The sequence below is a fragment of the Populus euphratica genome, unplaced genomic scaffold (genome assembly GCF_000495115.2).
Source record: "Populus euphratica unplaced genomic scaffold, PopEup_1.0 scaffold2.1, whole genome shotgun sequence".
Taxonomy (NCBI): Eukaryota; Viridiplantae; Streptophyta; class Magnoliopsida; order Malpighiales; family Salicaceae; genus Populus; species Populus euphratica.
Genome location: NW_011499846.1, coordinates 389,599 through 405,537, shown reverse-complemented (window position 1 = coordinate 405,537; position 15,939 = coordinate 389,599). Strand labels below are relative to the sequence as shown.

Genomic DNA, 15,939 nt, shown 5'->3' with positions numbered 1-15,939 from the left:
CAACCTATATATTTAGCTAGTACCTCATGCATCAGGATTATTAATTTTGGGTTACAACTTGATTTTCAAAGTATTTTTTATTTTAAATAGAATTAAATTGATTTTTTTAGTGTTTTTTTTATAATGTCAATGTATTGATATCAAAATTGAAAAGAAAACATTATTTAAATACATTTTTAATTAAAAATCACTGCACAGCAATATTAAAACACATAATTCCCCTTTCGCATCATCCTATCTCGTAATTTTTTTGTTTCTTTTAGTTGTTTCTTTTTTCCATTGCTTTTATTTGGTTAGCTTCTAAAGAAGAATTTGTTTATCGATGAAGAGTTAATCACGGAATCACAAAGCAAGCTTCAGTGGCTCAATTACTCCATGCATGCATGCTACACGAGCCATCTGTTTATAGCTATCAAATTACTTGAAAAGATCACAGTGATAAAAATAACAGTAAGTCCCTGCCATGGAACAGGAGGTGATCGACTTTTATAATGTTGTTTGTCAAAAATACAGTGATGTTGAAAGCAAGGAATTATGATGCGATCTCAGCAAGATTCCTCAAGAGTCTCTTTCGGCTTCACGTCATTCCCTTCATGTCCATGAATTAATAATCACTTTTCTCTCCAAGTACGAAGCATTTAGCCTGCTAACTTTACTTTTGCATCACCGAACTCCGATAGCTAGAACAGAACGGTGAAGGAAAGTATGCTAAAATGGCGATCCGATGGAGATGAGGTGGGATCCACAGCATATGCTATGAGACGCAGCGACTCGAAAGGATTGGAATAATAATGGCTTTCTTTTGCTATTTGTGTTCTCTTTTCATATATGTCATCTAACGCTGTCTTTTTGCCAAGAAAAGTTTCTTTGGTGTTAAAATGCCGTGGAACGCACTTCCAGTGGAGGAGGACTAGGGGGAGGAAGCTGGCGTGCACCGCACCATTTTTTTCTACACAAAATCTCAACTGGGACCCATCCTTTTCACCCCCATTTTCAGTCCCATGTCAAGAACGTAATTCTATGATGCTCCCTCGTCATCTACCAGCTGCTTGGCTCGTTTTAGACCATGGGTCAAAAATCATCTGCCTTCATGTGAAGTCCATGCTCCTTTTGCGTTGTACTTGGCATCTAGCCTAGCTCCTGCCCCAAGCTTAATCAACGAGATACTCGAAATCTGTAAAGAGAGAGAGATAATAAGCCAACATCGAATTTACATTAACAAGGCTACGGAATAATAATAATAATAATACGTCATAATCTCATTTGTCATCAGTGAACCTTATCAGCATCAAATCATCCCTGTGAACAATACATTATCAGCTAGCAAGGATAGGATAGCTGAACTAGACATATGATTGTTTACATATGCATCTATTTGGTTTGGACTTGCCGCTCCATCTCTCTCCGAGGACTGGGGAGGCATCGCAGACAACTTTGTCAAATTTAACCGGTGCAGTGAGTCAATCTAGTAATTTGACAATACACGATTTAATTAGGTTTGTGTTAGGTTTTATATTAAAGTGAATTTTTTTAAATTCAATTGATTTAGCTAGTTAATCTACCACCTGAACAAACTATTTTCAGTTTTTTTAAAATTATATTTTAATTTTAAAAAATAATTTTGAGATAATATTATTTTGAATTAATATATATCAATTTAAATTAACTCACATAAATCATCTGAGATCCAATAAGTCAACCCTAATAATTAGATAATCTAAAATCTAGTTTCGTGTTAAGTTTTATATTAAAATAAATAAGAATAGACTCGTTTAAATTTAATTAACTTAGCTAGTCAATCTAATCAAATTTTAAATTATCAAAAATATATTGATTTTTATAAATTATATTTTATTATTAACAAAAATTAAAATAATATTATTTTAAAATAATATAAAATATATTCAAGTTAACTCGTGTATAACACATGATAAATGATTAAAATTGGGTTTAATGACTTTCTTGTGAAATTGATTTGGTGACATACATATGGCAGCTCAATTTGTGGGCTATCTTTCAAAACACATGAGATCACAACTGATTAGAATTGACAGTGTCTTCCATCGGGTGTAAAATTCTCAACTCTTGATCTGCGTTTCAACACTTCATCATTATCCTTGAAGGAAAACATAGCATTGTAGAATCTAAGAACAACACACCGAACTCTTCATTCAAAAACCATGGTTCGTCTAGGTCTGTGGCCCTCTCCCTCTGAGGTGGTACCACCCCCGTCACGGGTCTCAGCAGCAGCAGCAGCAGCAGCAGCTTATCTCTATCTCTGAGAAGCTCCCTCGCTTCTCCATATTTACGGACCGGACCTACACCGCTTTCATGTACTGGCAAATTAATTAACAATAATGATGTTATTAATTCTATTTTTTTAGTTATATCAATAAAGATGATATTTGTTAAATCCTAGATCTGAATCCATACCCTTACTCAAAATCAAGTTTTTTAATTAAATCATATTAAATATATTAAATCCATTTAATTCAAATAATTTTTAATATTTTTATTTATTGATCAAGTTAAAAAAAAATTAAGAAAATTATCATTTTAATAAAAAATAATTAATTTGAGATGAACTAATTCAATAACACAAATCTTTTTCTATTAGTTCTCAAATTGAATTTAATAGGCTTATTCTCAGTTGATTTTACAAATAACATAACCATGAATGATGGATTATACATTGAAAAAAACATCAAATTGATAAATAAACACATGATGAACCATCATTATCATAAAAGCGAAAAACAAAGAGAAAAGAGTAACCGATAATTTAACTAAAACAATAATAATAATTAAAAAAAACTAAAACAAAGTTACACCGGAAAAATGTCCATATCCAGCCAAAAACGCACCGGATTAAAATTCCGGCATTATATTTATAGAGGAAAAAAAGAGGTTACAACAAAACCTTTACTCTGTGTCTTCATTTTATTATTTATTCAAACAAACAGGTTCAAAAGTTTTTTCTTATCAGCCCCACTGCTTTCAAAGCTTGTGGTCTCCGATTCTCCTCCTGTATAAAACGACACCGCATCTCTTCCTCTCTTATCTCTTCCACCACTTCCTCTAGCGAGACACAGATTCACATGATGATCAGACACCACTTGATTATTATTCTCCTTATCAAACGGTTTTGATTGATTCCACGTCATGCTATGCACGGCGTACGCAGCCGCAGAGAAACTGTCAGATGATTCATCACAATTCTGCGCTAAGACTCCGGTGAGAATTCCAGGTAACGGCCGTAAGGTTTCACCAGAAAGCACTGACTCGACAGCCGCCTGACACAAGTGCCAGTTACCGCTCCACAATAGCCCCACCGCTCCGTTCACCGGATTCACTGTTCTCCCGCACGCCTCGAATAACAGCGATTGAAACAAAACTACAAAAAGAAAAGGTAAAATTAATTTGTACTCTTCTACATATATAGATGTGTATATACGGTTTTGGGTGTGTTTATAAGTTTATACATACCAGGGCGTTGGGACTCGGGAACGGCGGAGATGAGAGAGATGAGATCACTGCGGCCAAAAAACTTAGCTAGAAACAGGGTAGCGTTGCCTTGGGCTTCAGGGGTGGGGATCCAATGCAGACACGACCTCAATACGCATGTCTCGCTGCACCCCTTTCGCAGCACTCGGCAACCATTGCAGCTCATATCCACCGTCTGATATAATTACTCACTGATCTTGATGCTTTTCGTGATGATCAAATAAAATGGTGATATTTTTCTTGGTGATAAAGCAAGAGAGGATTAGTTTTAAGTGAGGGGAAGAAGTGAGCTTTAGGGAGCGGTGAAGGTGTATAAGAGGGCAAAAGGAGGGGGTGTGGTTAAGTGGTTAAGTTAAAAGGAAACTGCGGTTAAGTTAAGGGGTTTTGCTGATTGAACGGTGGGGATTTTTTAGTGATTTGTGGGGTCCGGGAAGGGTTTGTGGTTGTCGAGGCGAATATCTTCCAAACTCTGGGCACGAGCGGCTCCGTGTTTTCGCGTCTTTTGTTCTACAAGTCAAGGTACGCCATTGGATTTTATTTTTTTGAGTGTTTTGGGTCGTCAGATTGAAGTGGGTCCGCTTGCTTTTGTTTTTTCTTTTAGTTGGTTTTTTTTAAGGTACGGGTACGAAGTTAAAGTCCAGTTGCCCCATAGGTGGAAGCGTGGGATAGAGCTGGGAATTGATGTCTTCTTTTGTGGCTCGGATGTTTAGCTTGGTGGTCCTAAGTGGTTGTGCTTTTCGTATTATTATAATTCATTATTTGACTTTTAGAAGAGATTATAAGAAAATATATATGCTTCAAGTGTCAATTGGTATTTATTTAGAATCATTGAAAATATCTGCTTTTTAAATATAATTATTAAATTGAAACAAGTTTGTACCAGCCAACTTGAAATTTAAAGTTATTCAAATTTTATAAAAAAGCATAGGAATTAATTGACTTGATATAACATTATTAAAAACTTAAGTTAATTTGTGATTTGATTAAAAATTCATTTATATTTTTATAAAAAAATTATCAAACAAATTACTTTTATTTTTATAAAAAAAATTAAATTTTTAAATTAATTCACTGACATGTGATCTACACTCTATTCTAAATTTTAATATATAAAAACTAACATGAGAATATATTGAATTGTTAAAATTGAAAAGAAAAGGGAAAGAATCATTTTTATTATGGTATTACCCATGACTATTAATTTTATCTAATATTTGCCTTTATTTAATTTTATCTAATCTTTGCCTTTATTTTTCATTTCTTTCTTATGCTAATGAGGCTAAATCTAAGCTCATGTCCCCGACAAAACTTGCCAGGCATAAGAGGTAAGACAAAAAAAAACATGATGTTTTTATATATATATATAGAATAAGCACATGGTGTCTGAATATATGGAACACATTCATTTTCAAAACAAATGAGAAAAAACTACAATAGCAATTTAATATGGATTTTGAAAAATATTTACTATGTTTAATGCGATAAGAAAAAGATAATTATCATAAAAATTATAAAATAGATAAGATAATTCAGCAGATCAATAAAAAAAATTAGTTGATGGTTTTCAATGTAAAAGTTCATTTTATTAACTCCCCGCTGACCATTGATCCATAAAAATCCCACCGACCACAAAAACTCCATGCAAGCCATCACAATCAGGCCCTCAATTTTCTGGCCGAATGAAGCTCTCGCTTTGAGGAAAAAATGGCAGGCTCAAATATACCTTCCATCTATTATGGATGAACATTCAAATACTCTCAATTCAGATGATTTTACGATTTTAGTAATTATTTTTTAAATTTTTTTATGTAAAAATATATTAATATAATATATTTTTTAAAAATTTAAAACATCAAGGTATAAAAAAAACTAAAATGTATTAGGACAATTTGCTTCCTAAGAATAAGAACATGACCCTTGTTTTACCAAATCTTTTTTTTTTCTTTTTCCTTAAGATAATTATTATCCTTGCTAATTAGCCTAATTTAAGCTCATACGGGACCCAAAAAACTTGTCAGGTATAGGAGTAAGATAGTATGCAGCATACCCTTTGAGAAGGAAAATTATGTTGCAGGTTTCTTAGATAAGCTTGGTGCTTCCCAGATTTCTACTAGTAAGGTTTGGGATTCTCCACCTCCGAGTTCGATTAGACTCCTTTCGGGTGATGCTGCTAGCATTTTGTTCATAAGACCCTAGTTTCTTTATGTTTTATCCTTCATGCACCGCACAGAAAAAGAAGATAATATACATGATATTTTTTCTTTTTCTTTTTTTTAATAGAATAAATACGGTGTTTAAATACATGGAACACATTCGTTTTCGGCACAGATGAGATAAACATAATCTGTTTTAGTAGGCCCACTAGGAAGATATCAACAGAGAGTTGGACAGACAGCGATATGGAAAGGGCACGGCTCGGCTGAGAGTTTGAGTTGAGTTGAACTTCTATTACCCCAATTATTTCTTCCCTGTAGCGAGCACCACCGTCTACTCCCACAATTATTTTAGCACCGTGTTTTTTGGGATTAAATGCCTAACCTATCATCCATGATACGTAGCTTCACTTGATGGTTCTTTGACGAGAAGAAAGAATCCATTGAATCAAGGCACAAACTCTCGACCTCTTTAACATGGTGTCCGGAAGTGTTAATTACAATTTAGTCTACTTGATTTAGTAAAATTAGAGTTAATTAGTTCTCATGATTTTAAAAATTATTTTTAATTTTTGCGTTTTAAACCCATTTATAATTCAATCCTCTTTGTTTAGTTGATATTTTGTTAATCCATTTTTAAAAATAAAAAAGTGAAAAAAAAGAGTAGATAATGTGATAAGATAGTTGGATAATATTATGAGTTGATTATTGTTTTTGAGATATTATATAGAATTATATGAGTTGAGAGTATATATTTTTATCAACAATAAATTATTTTATGTTGATTATTTTCTTGTGAATTATTTTACACCAAACAAAATCTCTCGACTCTAGCATCCGATCGAGGAAATAAAAAAACTAACTTAATTTTCTTTTAATTACTCTCATTTCCATTCCCTTTCCTCAAAATAGACACACTGTTAGTAAACCGAAGTTACAGCATTCTCAAACCCCTTTGGCTAGATTTGCATAGGCACATCTCTTAGTTGAAGACAGGAGAAACGAGTCCTTTCATCCCAGACACCATTCATGCTATATTGGCATCTTGCATCTAAGCTTCAGTTTCAGCTCGTAGCACTAATGCATCTTTCTGTCCTCGATTTTGTCTCTTTTTTTGGATGCATGCTTTGAGTTTCAAGACGAATCGAACTAGGTCTCTACCGACAGCAACATCAAGTGATTTGGAGCTTTCCATGTTGTGTCATTGCCTTATGCTCTGAGCAGGCCATCTTGTTTGCTTGGGAGGAAAACTGTGGATCAGTTATCGAGGATGTTTAATTCATAATTTAGCCAGGTAGGAAAAACAGAATTTGTACTTGGTCCACAGTTTAAATGTTTTGTGCCATTAGCAAGGTAATAGAATTTAATGGTTTTTTTTAAGTATTTTTAGATAATTTTGGTATCAAAAATTAAAAATATTATTATTATTTTGATATATTTTTAATTAAAAATACTTTCAAAAAAATTATATACTAACCTACCAAAAACACAAAATGCTGCTGATTGTTGTATACTTTCAGTACAAGTTTGATTCCAGGATAATCATTAATATTTGGTTCATACTTGATATCAAAGTACTGGAAGTTATTTTAAAAAGAAAAGGAAAAGAAACACTTTACTGAAAGCTTTCTTCATGAGCTCAATTGCTACTATTGACTTTCAACCGAACTGTCAAGCTTCAGTATTCCGGAGACTATTATTTCACAATTCGCAGGTATGTATAGGTATTACACGCGATGCAGTAGGAGGATGGTGACCTGGAGTTGGCTCATGTGAGATTTATTTTTTTAACTATTTTGGATATTGATTGAGTTAATCCTATATGATCCTTTGGATTAATTCATGGTTGATTGAGTATGACAGACTTGTGTAAGCCTCGTCCATATAAAATTTACATTTTAAAAAAAATTGCATCCAAATCAACTTTATTTTAGTGTTTTTTCCATTTGTTTTATTAAGGATAATATCATTTTAAAATAATTTAAGTTAATCTAGCTTTCTAATAACCTAGACCTTGCAAGTTGTTTCCGGAACAAGTCTGTTAATAATACAAAATATAATGAAGATATCTGATAATAAGCATCATAAAATTTTTTATGTCTAGTGATTTTGTGGTGCTCAGTAAATAAAGTAATTGGTAGTGTTGTATTAGTTATTTTCTTGATTTTTAAAAAAAATATATAATTATGAAAAAAATTCTAAATAGAGATATTTTTATAATTTTATATAGATCATGAGTTTTACATCCTCTTTCCTCTCTTTTTTATATGGTTTTTATTTTTTAAGTAAATTCTAAAAAATAAATAATAGAACAACACTAATTACTCACTCAATACCATAATTTTTTTTTAATGTGTGTGAAGTGAATTTTGATTTAAAGTTTCGTGAACTCGCAATTTTATTGATTTGTGGCCTCGGTTAACAGCAACATGTATGAATTTATGGACTCTGTGTCTCTGGGAACAAGCCCAGATGAAAAGGGCCTTTTTTAGTTTTTGTTGAAAATGCAAATCGATTTGTTGTATTTCCTTTAAGGCCTCATTAGCTGTATGATCAACCTCATTAGTCTTTACTTTTAATACATTGAGTGATGTTCAACATTTGCTCTCGATAAAATTAACGGATTTTATCATATTTTTTTGAAGTTTTTTTTTTTTTTGGAATCTTCTGCTTGTTTATATTGATTGAGTCCCTTCTTTTTTAATTATGTAACTAAATAAATAAATAAAACAAAATTAAACGCATGAAAAATAATTTATTTTAAATAACTAGGTTTGTTTAGTTATTTTTCATTGAATTTACTTTCTTTTAATCGTCCAAATTCCATCTCAATTTAAATTCAGTACCTATATTCTTTCATCATGCATTACCTACAAGGAAGGAAGGAATTGACATTTAAATATTTTTTTTATATGACCAAAAAAAATCTCAATTTATATTCTATTTTTTTATTTATTGAATTGAAAGAACACATGTACAGAATTTCAGGTAAAAAACAAAAATCAAAGTTATGATTTTTCCCATTCAGCTGGTTGTTAAACAAAGACCAGTTTATAATTAGAGCCACGAATTGCCATGGAGTTAAATTCCAAGCCAAAAAAGTCAATGGTTGACTTAATCTTCCTCTCTTATGGGTGTGTGATTATTTTACTCTACTTTTCTCTGCCTACCAGACTGGAACGCGTTCTCTTGATTCGTACAGTACAGTCAATCGATGCATTTTCAATTGCTTCTCGGTCTTGTACTTATATTGTTTAAAAACACCCCTCGAAAACCTTCCTCAACTCAACCAAGCGAGTAACCGTTTTTCTCTGGACTCAGTTAAGGAAAATATCTCTTCTTTTTTCTTTTTGTTATATTTATAGTTTGAATTTTACCTTATACTCATTAAATATATATAAATTTTTTTAATAAAACATTATATTTTCATTAATATTAATATAAAAAACATTACCATCAATATTATAATATATATATATATATATATTTCAATATTATTAAGTAATATTACACTTTAATCCCTCAACTCCCTTAAAAAATTTATAGGCCATAAATAAATTATGAATAATTTAAATAAAATATTTAAATTTTTTATTTTTTATTTTATATTTATTTTCAAAGTATTTTTATATAATATTATTATATTTTATCTTAAAACATTACTAGCTTAGTTATGAAAGAATCCACAACTTCACTAAATAAGATATTTTTGTATCTGCCAGTTATCAATCATATCAAAGGAATAATAAATCAATTTTTCAAAATTAAAAGATTAACCAATAATTTAAGAAAAAAACAATATTATTTTAATAAAAATAATTAATCCAATGGTTCATCAAGGGATATAATAAACAAATAACATAAATATCTTCCCAGATCAGATTTTTGTAAAAAAAATAGGAGGTGCCTAATCTTTACTTTCATGGCATAATTTTTTTGTTTACATGTCAAAAAAAAAAAATTGACAATTCTGTTCACTAGAATTTTATTTGGATCCAACGAAGGTGCGTGTACTTAGTTATCGCGCAAAAAATATCAAATCATTGCTCTCGTTGAGAGTCGAACTCAAGACCTCCCGCTTACTAAACGGGTGCTCTAACCAACTGAGCTACGAGAGCTGTTGATGGTCTCAGAAAGACTTTTTTATATATCATTCAATATAAGTCATGAAGTCATTTGCTTATGTCCCTCTTAATCCTCTTTACTCTGTCTGCCGACCAACTAACTATTAATTAGTTAGTTTAATTTATTACAAGATGACTGGAGTGGACCACGATAGTGAATAGCTGATAGCTCACGCATGCACTGGAGCCCCAAAGCTACAGATTCAACGAATAGAAACCACAGGAACTGCTATCAGAAGTGGGGCATATGAAGCAAGTTGATGGAAACTGGGATTAGAATGACACAATAATTAATTAACAGGCAGGTGGGAATACTTAAACCCCCCTTGAAGCATGCTTCCTTAGTGGTGTGAAATAATCCCGAATAGTTGACTTCTTCACATTGTTATCTTCCATTAAAAGTTCAATTAGTGTGTATTTCACATTGTATAAACTTGAAAAGTTAAAAATTAAATTTAAAAAATAGAAATTATAGTTTTTTAATTAATATTTCAAAATAATTATCAATGAATTTCATGCAAAACTGTGGTGTATGTGTTAATTAATTAATCCACGAAACATTCCACGCCGCCCCCTTAACTTTAATCTTGTGCCAAATAACTTGGATTTTCACTAAAATTGTTGAATACATGTTTGTATCTATTTCAGTCTCTTCGTTTTACATATTCAACCTCTTATGACTCGAACTCCAAATCCGTGATTGGCAACGTGAAAACGATGCTGTGAGGGATGCCCTATCTATGCCAAGTCTTATAACATATATATCATTTATACAAAATACACACCATTTTGTAAACTTTTAAATGTTCCTTAAAAAAAAAATAACACTTCATAATACTTGTTACAGTATAAAATCCAGACTTTAAATATAGAAATATAGCAGTGGAGCATCTATGATACTAAAAAAATACTAAACAAAAAGTCTTGTAAAGCAAGTAAGGTATACCAACAAAGAAAGTAACAAGAACTTTCAACAAATCAACATACTAATAAAAACTAATAAACTGAAAATAATATCAATAAAAAAGAGTGAATTCAACTAATTCGGTGAGAAAATAACATTTAATATATATCTTAAACATTACAGAATGTAAGTTGTGAATATATTGATATAAATATATATACTAAGAGTATTAGAATATGATAATAAAATACATGCTATCATATAACAAATAATAGATGAAACCCTAAGGTTTGCAGATCAGAGTACTGTGGGATAATTAGTTATCATAAGTTGATATCTCTATTACTGGCTAGGTATATAAATACAATGTGTACAAAAACTAACTGCTCTTTATTAATATGAAGTTTATGACAGGATTGATATCAATACACAATAAATATTTATATAATTATCAAAATATTTGAATGTCATGTCAAATAAAATTTAATTTAACAAAATATAAATATATTCAAGAAAGAAACTGATAAATACTCAAAAATTAATAAGCATATATGGATATTCGATGATATTATATGTCTCATCATATAATTAACATAATTTATCTATATCATATGTTTTTAATGGACTAATAAAACTAGATTGGAAGGACTTGGTAAGCCCAGCAATACTTGCTAAAAAAATAATATAATATTTAAGTTAGTATAATGTTTATATAGGTGACGGGAATTATAAGTATTTTCTAGATTTAAGTGGTTTTTACACTTTGTTTAAATCTTGTATTAGACCCGTATTGAATCTTATATTTTTTTAATAGAGATAACCCCTCTCTTATTTTCTAAAAAAAATCATTTATATAAACTTTCTAAAGATAATTATCTTTAAAATATCTAAGTTTTAATATATTTTTATATAAATATTTAAGTTATAAGATATTTAATATAAATATTATATAAATATCCTAAATATTTACGAAGATATTTAATAAGATGTATATATTATATAAAATATTATTCAGGCTTAATTGGACTCGCATAAAAATTAATATTCCCTTGTAATTTTTTCTTTTATTATCACAACCAGAAGACCAACGTGTTTCAACAGTGCAAACCACCGCGTTTTGTCTAGTTTCTAGCTGCTTCATGAATTGCGATAAGGACCGTATGTTTTTTAGATTGCAAGCTTGGCGTGGAAAATATTTTATATTCCCATGACACGTAATAAGTGGACCTCAAACCATGGATGTTAAATTTGCTATGCGTTGAAAATTTTATGAATTAAAATTTAATTTAAACAGATTTTCAATTGAATTTAAAAAATATTAATATGATAGCATTTAAATACAATCGATTCAATATTAAAGATTTTTAAAAAATGAATAACTTGTTTTAATTGAGATATTCAACTAAAAATCTTTAAATTGACTATTAACACAGTAATGTAGATTTTTTTCCAAGTTAATCATCAAAACCAAATCTAACAACTTTGCCGGACCCGACAACTACGCTCAATTTTCAAAGAACTCGCCACCACTACTTGCTCCGCTGGTCACGCGGCTGTGCAACTCATCATGAGGTGGTCAAGCTATGCGCACACATCAAAGCTGATGCGAGCACGCTAGGGTAGTGAATGCCAAAAGGTATGAAATAAATACAAACAACCCAACACGTTGCAACTTGAAAAGAAAATTAAATTAAACTAACAGATCCAACAAGTTAAGTTAAGATAATAAGATACTTATTAATTGAATTTCAAGTATTACAACTGAAATATCCAACTTCTATGCACAAAAAAAATTAATTAAATAAATTAAAAAAGTCAAAACAATGGAATAAATCTCTAAATTGACATCACCTAACACAGCCTAACAGAGGTTATAATTTTTCTACTGAGCTTGGGAGACTACAAATCTGGGTGGCATCGAAATACGAAGCTTTTTCGCTGCCGGTAGAGGGCTCATAACTTCATCTTCACCAGATACAGAGAAACATGAAGAGAACTCTGGCAAGGCAGGAATATTGAGGTCAAATTCGTTGTGGCTATGAGTGCGAGTGTTAGTAGATCCAGCACTTTCAGAAGTTGAAGTGACACCACTCTTTTCGCCGCCTCCTATGATGCCTTCATAGTGACACCTCTTGTGACCACCCAAGGCCTGTCCAGTGGGAAAAGTCTTGTGGCAGATGGAGCACTCGTGAGTCTTACCGCTTCCGTTAGATACGGTTTTTGTTGCTGTTATGACAGAAGTAGTTGTACTGGAAGTAGTTTGGTCTTCGCCGCCTCCAGCTAGTTTTCTGTGACTCGCCTTGTGACCGCCTAGGGCTTGGTATGAAGGAAACTCCTTGTTGCATACGGAACACTTGTAACTATTTTTTAGCTCGGAAGATGTGAAAACTGTTGATGGGGTGAGGGACTTCTGATGGCCTGAAGTGGAGAATTGGAGATTGGTGGAACCTCGAGCTAGCATGACAAGACAGAGAGCGAGATATTCTTCTTCAGTAGGCTGGTGGTCGAGACGTGGACGCTTAGAGCGCTTGCGCTTTACCCATGGCTCTCCCGCGCAGGGGAGGCTTAAATCCTCAAATTGAAACGATGTGGGGGCTGCAGTTGGAGAGTTTAAAGCTTCTAATGCCATCTGATTCGTTTTCTTAATATAGAAAGCAGAAGAGGAGTGATGAATTGCTGATAACTCTAGAGAGAGCGAGAGAGAGAGAGAGAGCTTGTTTTTGTGATAGAAGAAGAGTGAATTTTATGAGTTAAGAGTGAGGGGATGGTGTGGGTTATATACAAGGGACAAGTACTCGAGAAGGAAGTTGCGTGACAAGTGGTTGGAAAGTAAGAGGTGTGAGCTAACGAAAGAGATTCGAAGGGTTAGTAGGAATCCAAAACAAAAATCCAGTGGAGCACGTTTAGTAATAGGAAAGGCCAAGGAGGCGTCTTTCTTGGTGGGCAATTTTGAGGCTCTTGGTGGCCAAGAGTGACTTGCTGACCTGACCAAATTCGGTCAAAGTAAGAGAATAGTACAAGGACACGCCAGGAGTGAGTTAAAGTAGCAAACAGGACAGCCTTCGGGAGGGAGTAGCGGAGGGAAGACCGGGACTGCTTCCAAGTCAAATACAAGGAACCTTTACTTTTCCAAGCAAAGGTGATCTTAAATCAATTTGCCTCTTTATACTAGACGGCAGCCGACGTCCGTGCATGCACACTTGGATATTCATAGGCATCAAACAACCAACTAGAGTAAACAGTCAATTGGTAGTAATTAGGAGGCGAATTGAAGGGAGAATTTTCTAAGTTTGGTGGACAACATGTACATGTGTTAACCAAGTGATGGAGGTGTAGTGGGGAAGCTTAAACTTTCATTTAAGCTGAGGTAAACCCAAAAAAAATAAATATCAAAGGTGTCTAATATATGCAAGTGGGTGGTATCTTCCAACAACTTATAATAATTGACTAGCTATGTAGTTCTTGCGTTAGCGCAGGCTGGTTAAAAATATTTTTAGCAAAAAGAAAATAAAAATAATATTCATTCATTGCAAATGCGTCAGTAAAAAAAAGAGGAAAATCCGCATTGCGGGTTATATACCTGATTAAGTCAAATATATTATATTAATTTTAATGAAATGAAATGATTAAAAAAAGAATAATAGTAAAAAGAAAAAAAACCCAATGACAAAAATGTGAGGATAAACTAAAATAAAGAAAATGATGCAGCTAAATTGTAAGCATGCTAAGCTCGAAGGGATGGGACTGTGCGTGAAAAAGGAGGGAAAAAAATCAAAACAAAATAGGCTAGTTATGCTCTTGGTCTTCGATCTATGGCGCATTCAAAAAACAAATTGTTTAGCGGGCTATTCTTATCTTGGGGAAAGATTAAAAAAACTTTAATGTAAAAAAAAAATGGTGAAAAAAACAAACCTTAAGTAAGTAAATACATGTTAACACAAAAAACCTTTAAACATCTTAATAACTCCATATAAAAAAACTAAAAAAATAATTAAGTTAAATTTTCAAACAACATAATAAAAGATAATGAAACATGCAAAAAAATAATAAAAACAAAATACATAAAAAAAATTAGAATCAACTCATGCTAATTTTTAAAATTCACCACCCAATTTATAATGCTAGGATTTGCCCATAAAAGGCAATAATGAAAAAAATAACGAAATCAAATCTTCTCATTATAAAAAATATTAAAAAATAAAATTGAAAATGAAATAAAAGCAAAAAGAAATAAAAGGAACGGGGTTACAACTTATAACACAAATTAAATGAAATAAAATATTAAGGAATTAAATTGTAAAGAAAATAATAAAAAAGTATTGAGGATTAAATAAAAAGAAACCAAAACAACGAGGACTAAGATAAAAAAAAAAATTGAATAAATATAAGGGACATGGGTGTTCACGGTCTAGTTCGGTCCAGTTTTAACCCAAAAAATTAGCTGAACCGAAAAATAATATTCCTTATGAATATAACTCGAATCGAACCAAGAACCGATTCAAACTGAATTGGTTTTGTTATGGTCGGGTTGGTTTTTTAGCATAAAAACCATAAAAAACCAGATCAATCTTCATCACTGAACTAAATCAAAGGAAAAATTTGACATGAAATATCAATCTAAGTTATTAATCACAGCAACCACTTAAAAATTTAAGAAAAACAATAAAAAAAAATAACCAGCAATCAAAGTCTTCCACATAGGAGCTGGGAAGGGGAAGGAAAAGGGGAAAGGGAGGTCCCGAAGTAAGCTGATTGACTATAATTTTTTTTCTGATCTTTGGTTCTTTTGGGGTATGTAGAGAATCTCAAAGCTTGCCTTCGCGCAGCACAAGGATGTAACTAGTATAAGTTATACTGTATAACTATCAAAGTCATGATTTCTTGAATAACAGTTCCCTTGCATTTGGATTGTGAAACTAGAAGGGGAAAAGGGAAGGGAAGGCTTGGGGCGGTGGTGGTTGGAAAGGAAAAAGGTGTTTTAGGGTTTTGGGATGGGAAAGAGGAAGGGAAAAGGGAAAAGAAAAAAGGGAAGGGAAGGCTTGAGGGGAAGTGGCAACTGGAAAGGAAAAAAGTAATTTAAGGTTCCGGGAATGGAAAGAGAAAGGCTGAAAGGGAAGAGGGGGTTAACGACTAGAAATTAAGAGGATAAGTGATTTAAGGTTAATGATGATTCTTTTTATATCTTTTTTTAAATCGATTTGGTTTGGTCTAGTTTAATCGTTTTAAGCTTTTTTAAACTAGAATCGAACCGAAC

General features: G+C 32.1%; 2 protein-coding genes and 1 non-coding gene across 3 annotated transcripts; all 3 read right to left on the bottom strand.

Annotated features, from left to right (window-relative positions):
• Window positions 1–2,774: 2,774 nt before the first annotated feature.
• LOC105128721 (LOB domain-containing protein 39-like) lies at window positions 2,775–4,236 on the bottom strand. The gene is made up of 2 exons (XM_011030510.1): window positions 3,487–4,236; window positions 2,775–3,394 (listed from the first exon to the last, which is right to left on the bottom strand). The coding sequence occupies exons 1-2, from the start codon at window positions 3,668–3,670 to the stop codon at window positions 2,952–2,954; spliced, it is 627 nt and encodes a 208-aa protein (XP_011028812.1). The 5' UTR covers window positions 3,671–4,236; the 3' UTR covers window positions 2,775–2,951.
• Window positions 4,237–9,701: 5,465 nt separating this feature from the next.
• On the bottom strand, window positions 9,702–9,775 carry TRNAT-AGU (transfer RNA threonine (anticodon AGU)). The gene has a single exon. It is a non-coding gene; the product is annotated as a tRNA-Thr (tRNA).
• Window positions 9,776–12,463: 2,688 nt separating this feature from the next.
• LOC105128710 (zinc finger protein ZAT10-like) lies at window positions 12,464–13,445 on the bottom strand. Its single transcript, XM_011030499.1, has one exon. It carries the CDS (start codon window positions 13,312–13,314, stop codon window positions 12,568–12,570), a length of 747 nt encoding a protein of 248 aa, XP_011028801.1. The 5' UTR covers window positions 13,315–13,445; the 3' UTR covers window positions 12,464–12,567.
• Window positions 13,446–15,939: the final 2,494 nt, after the last annotated feature.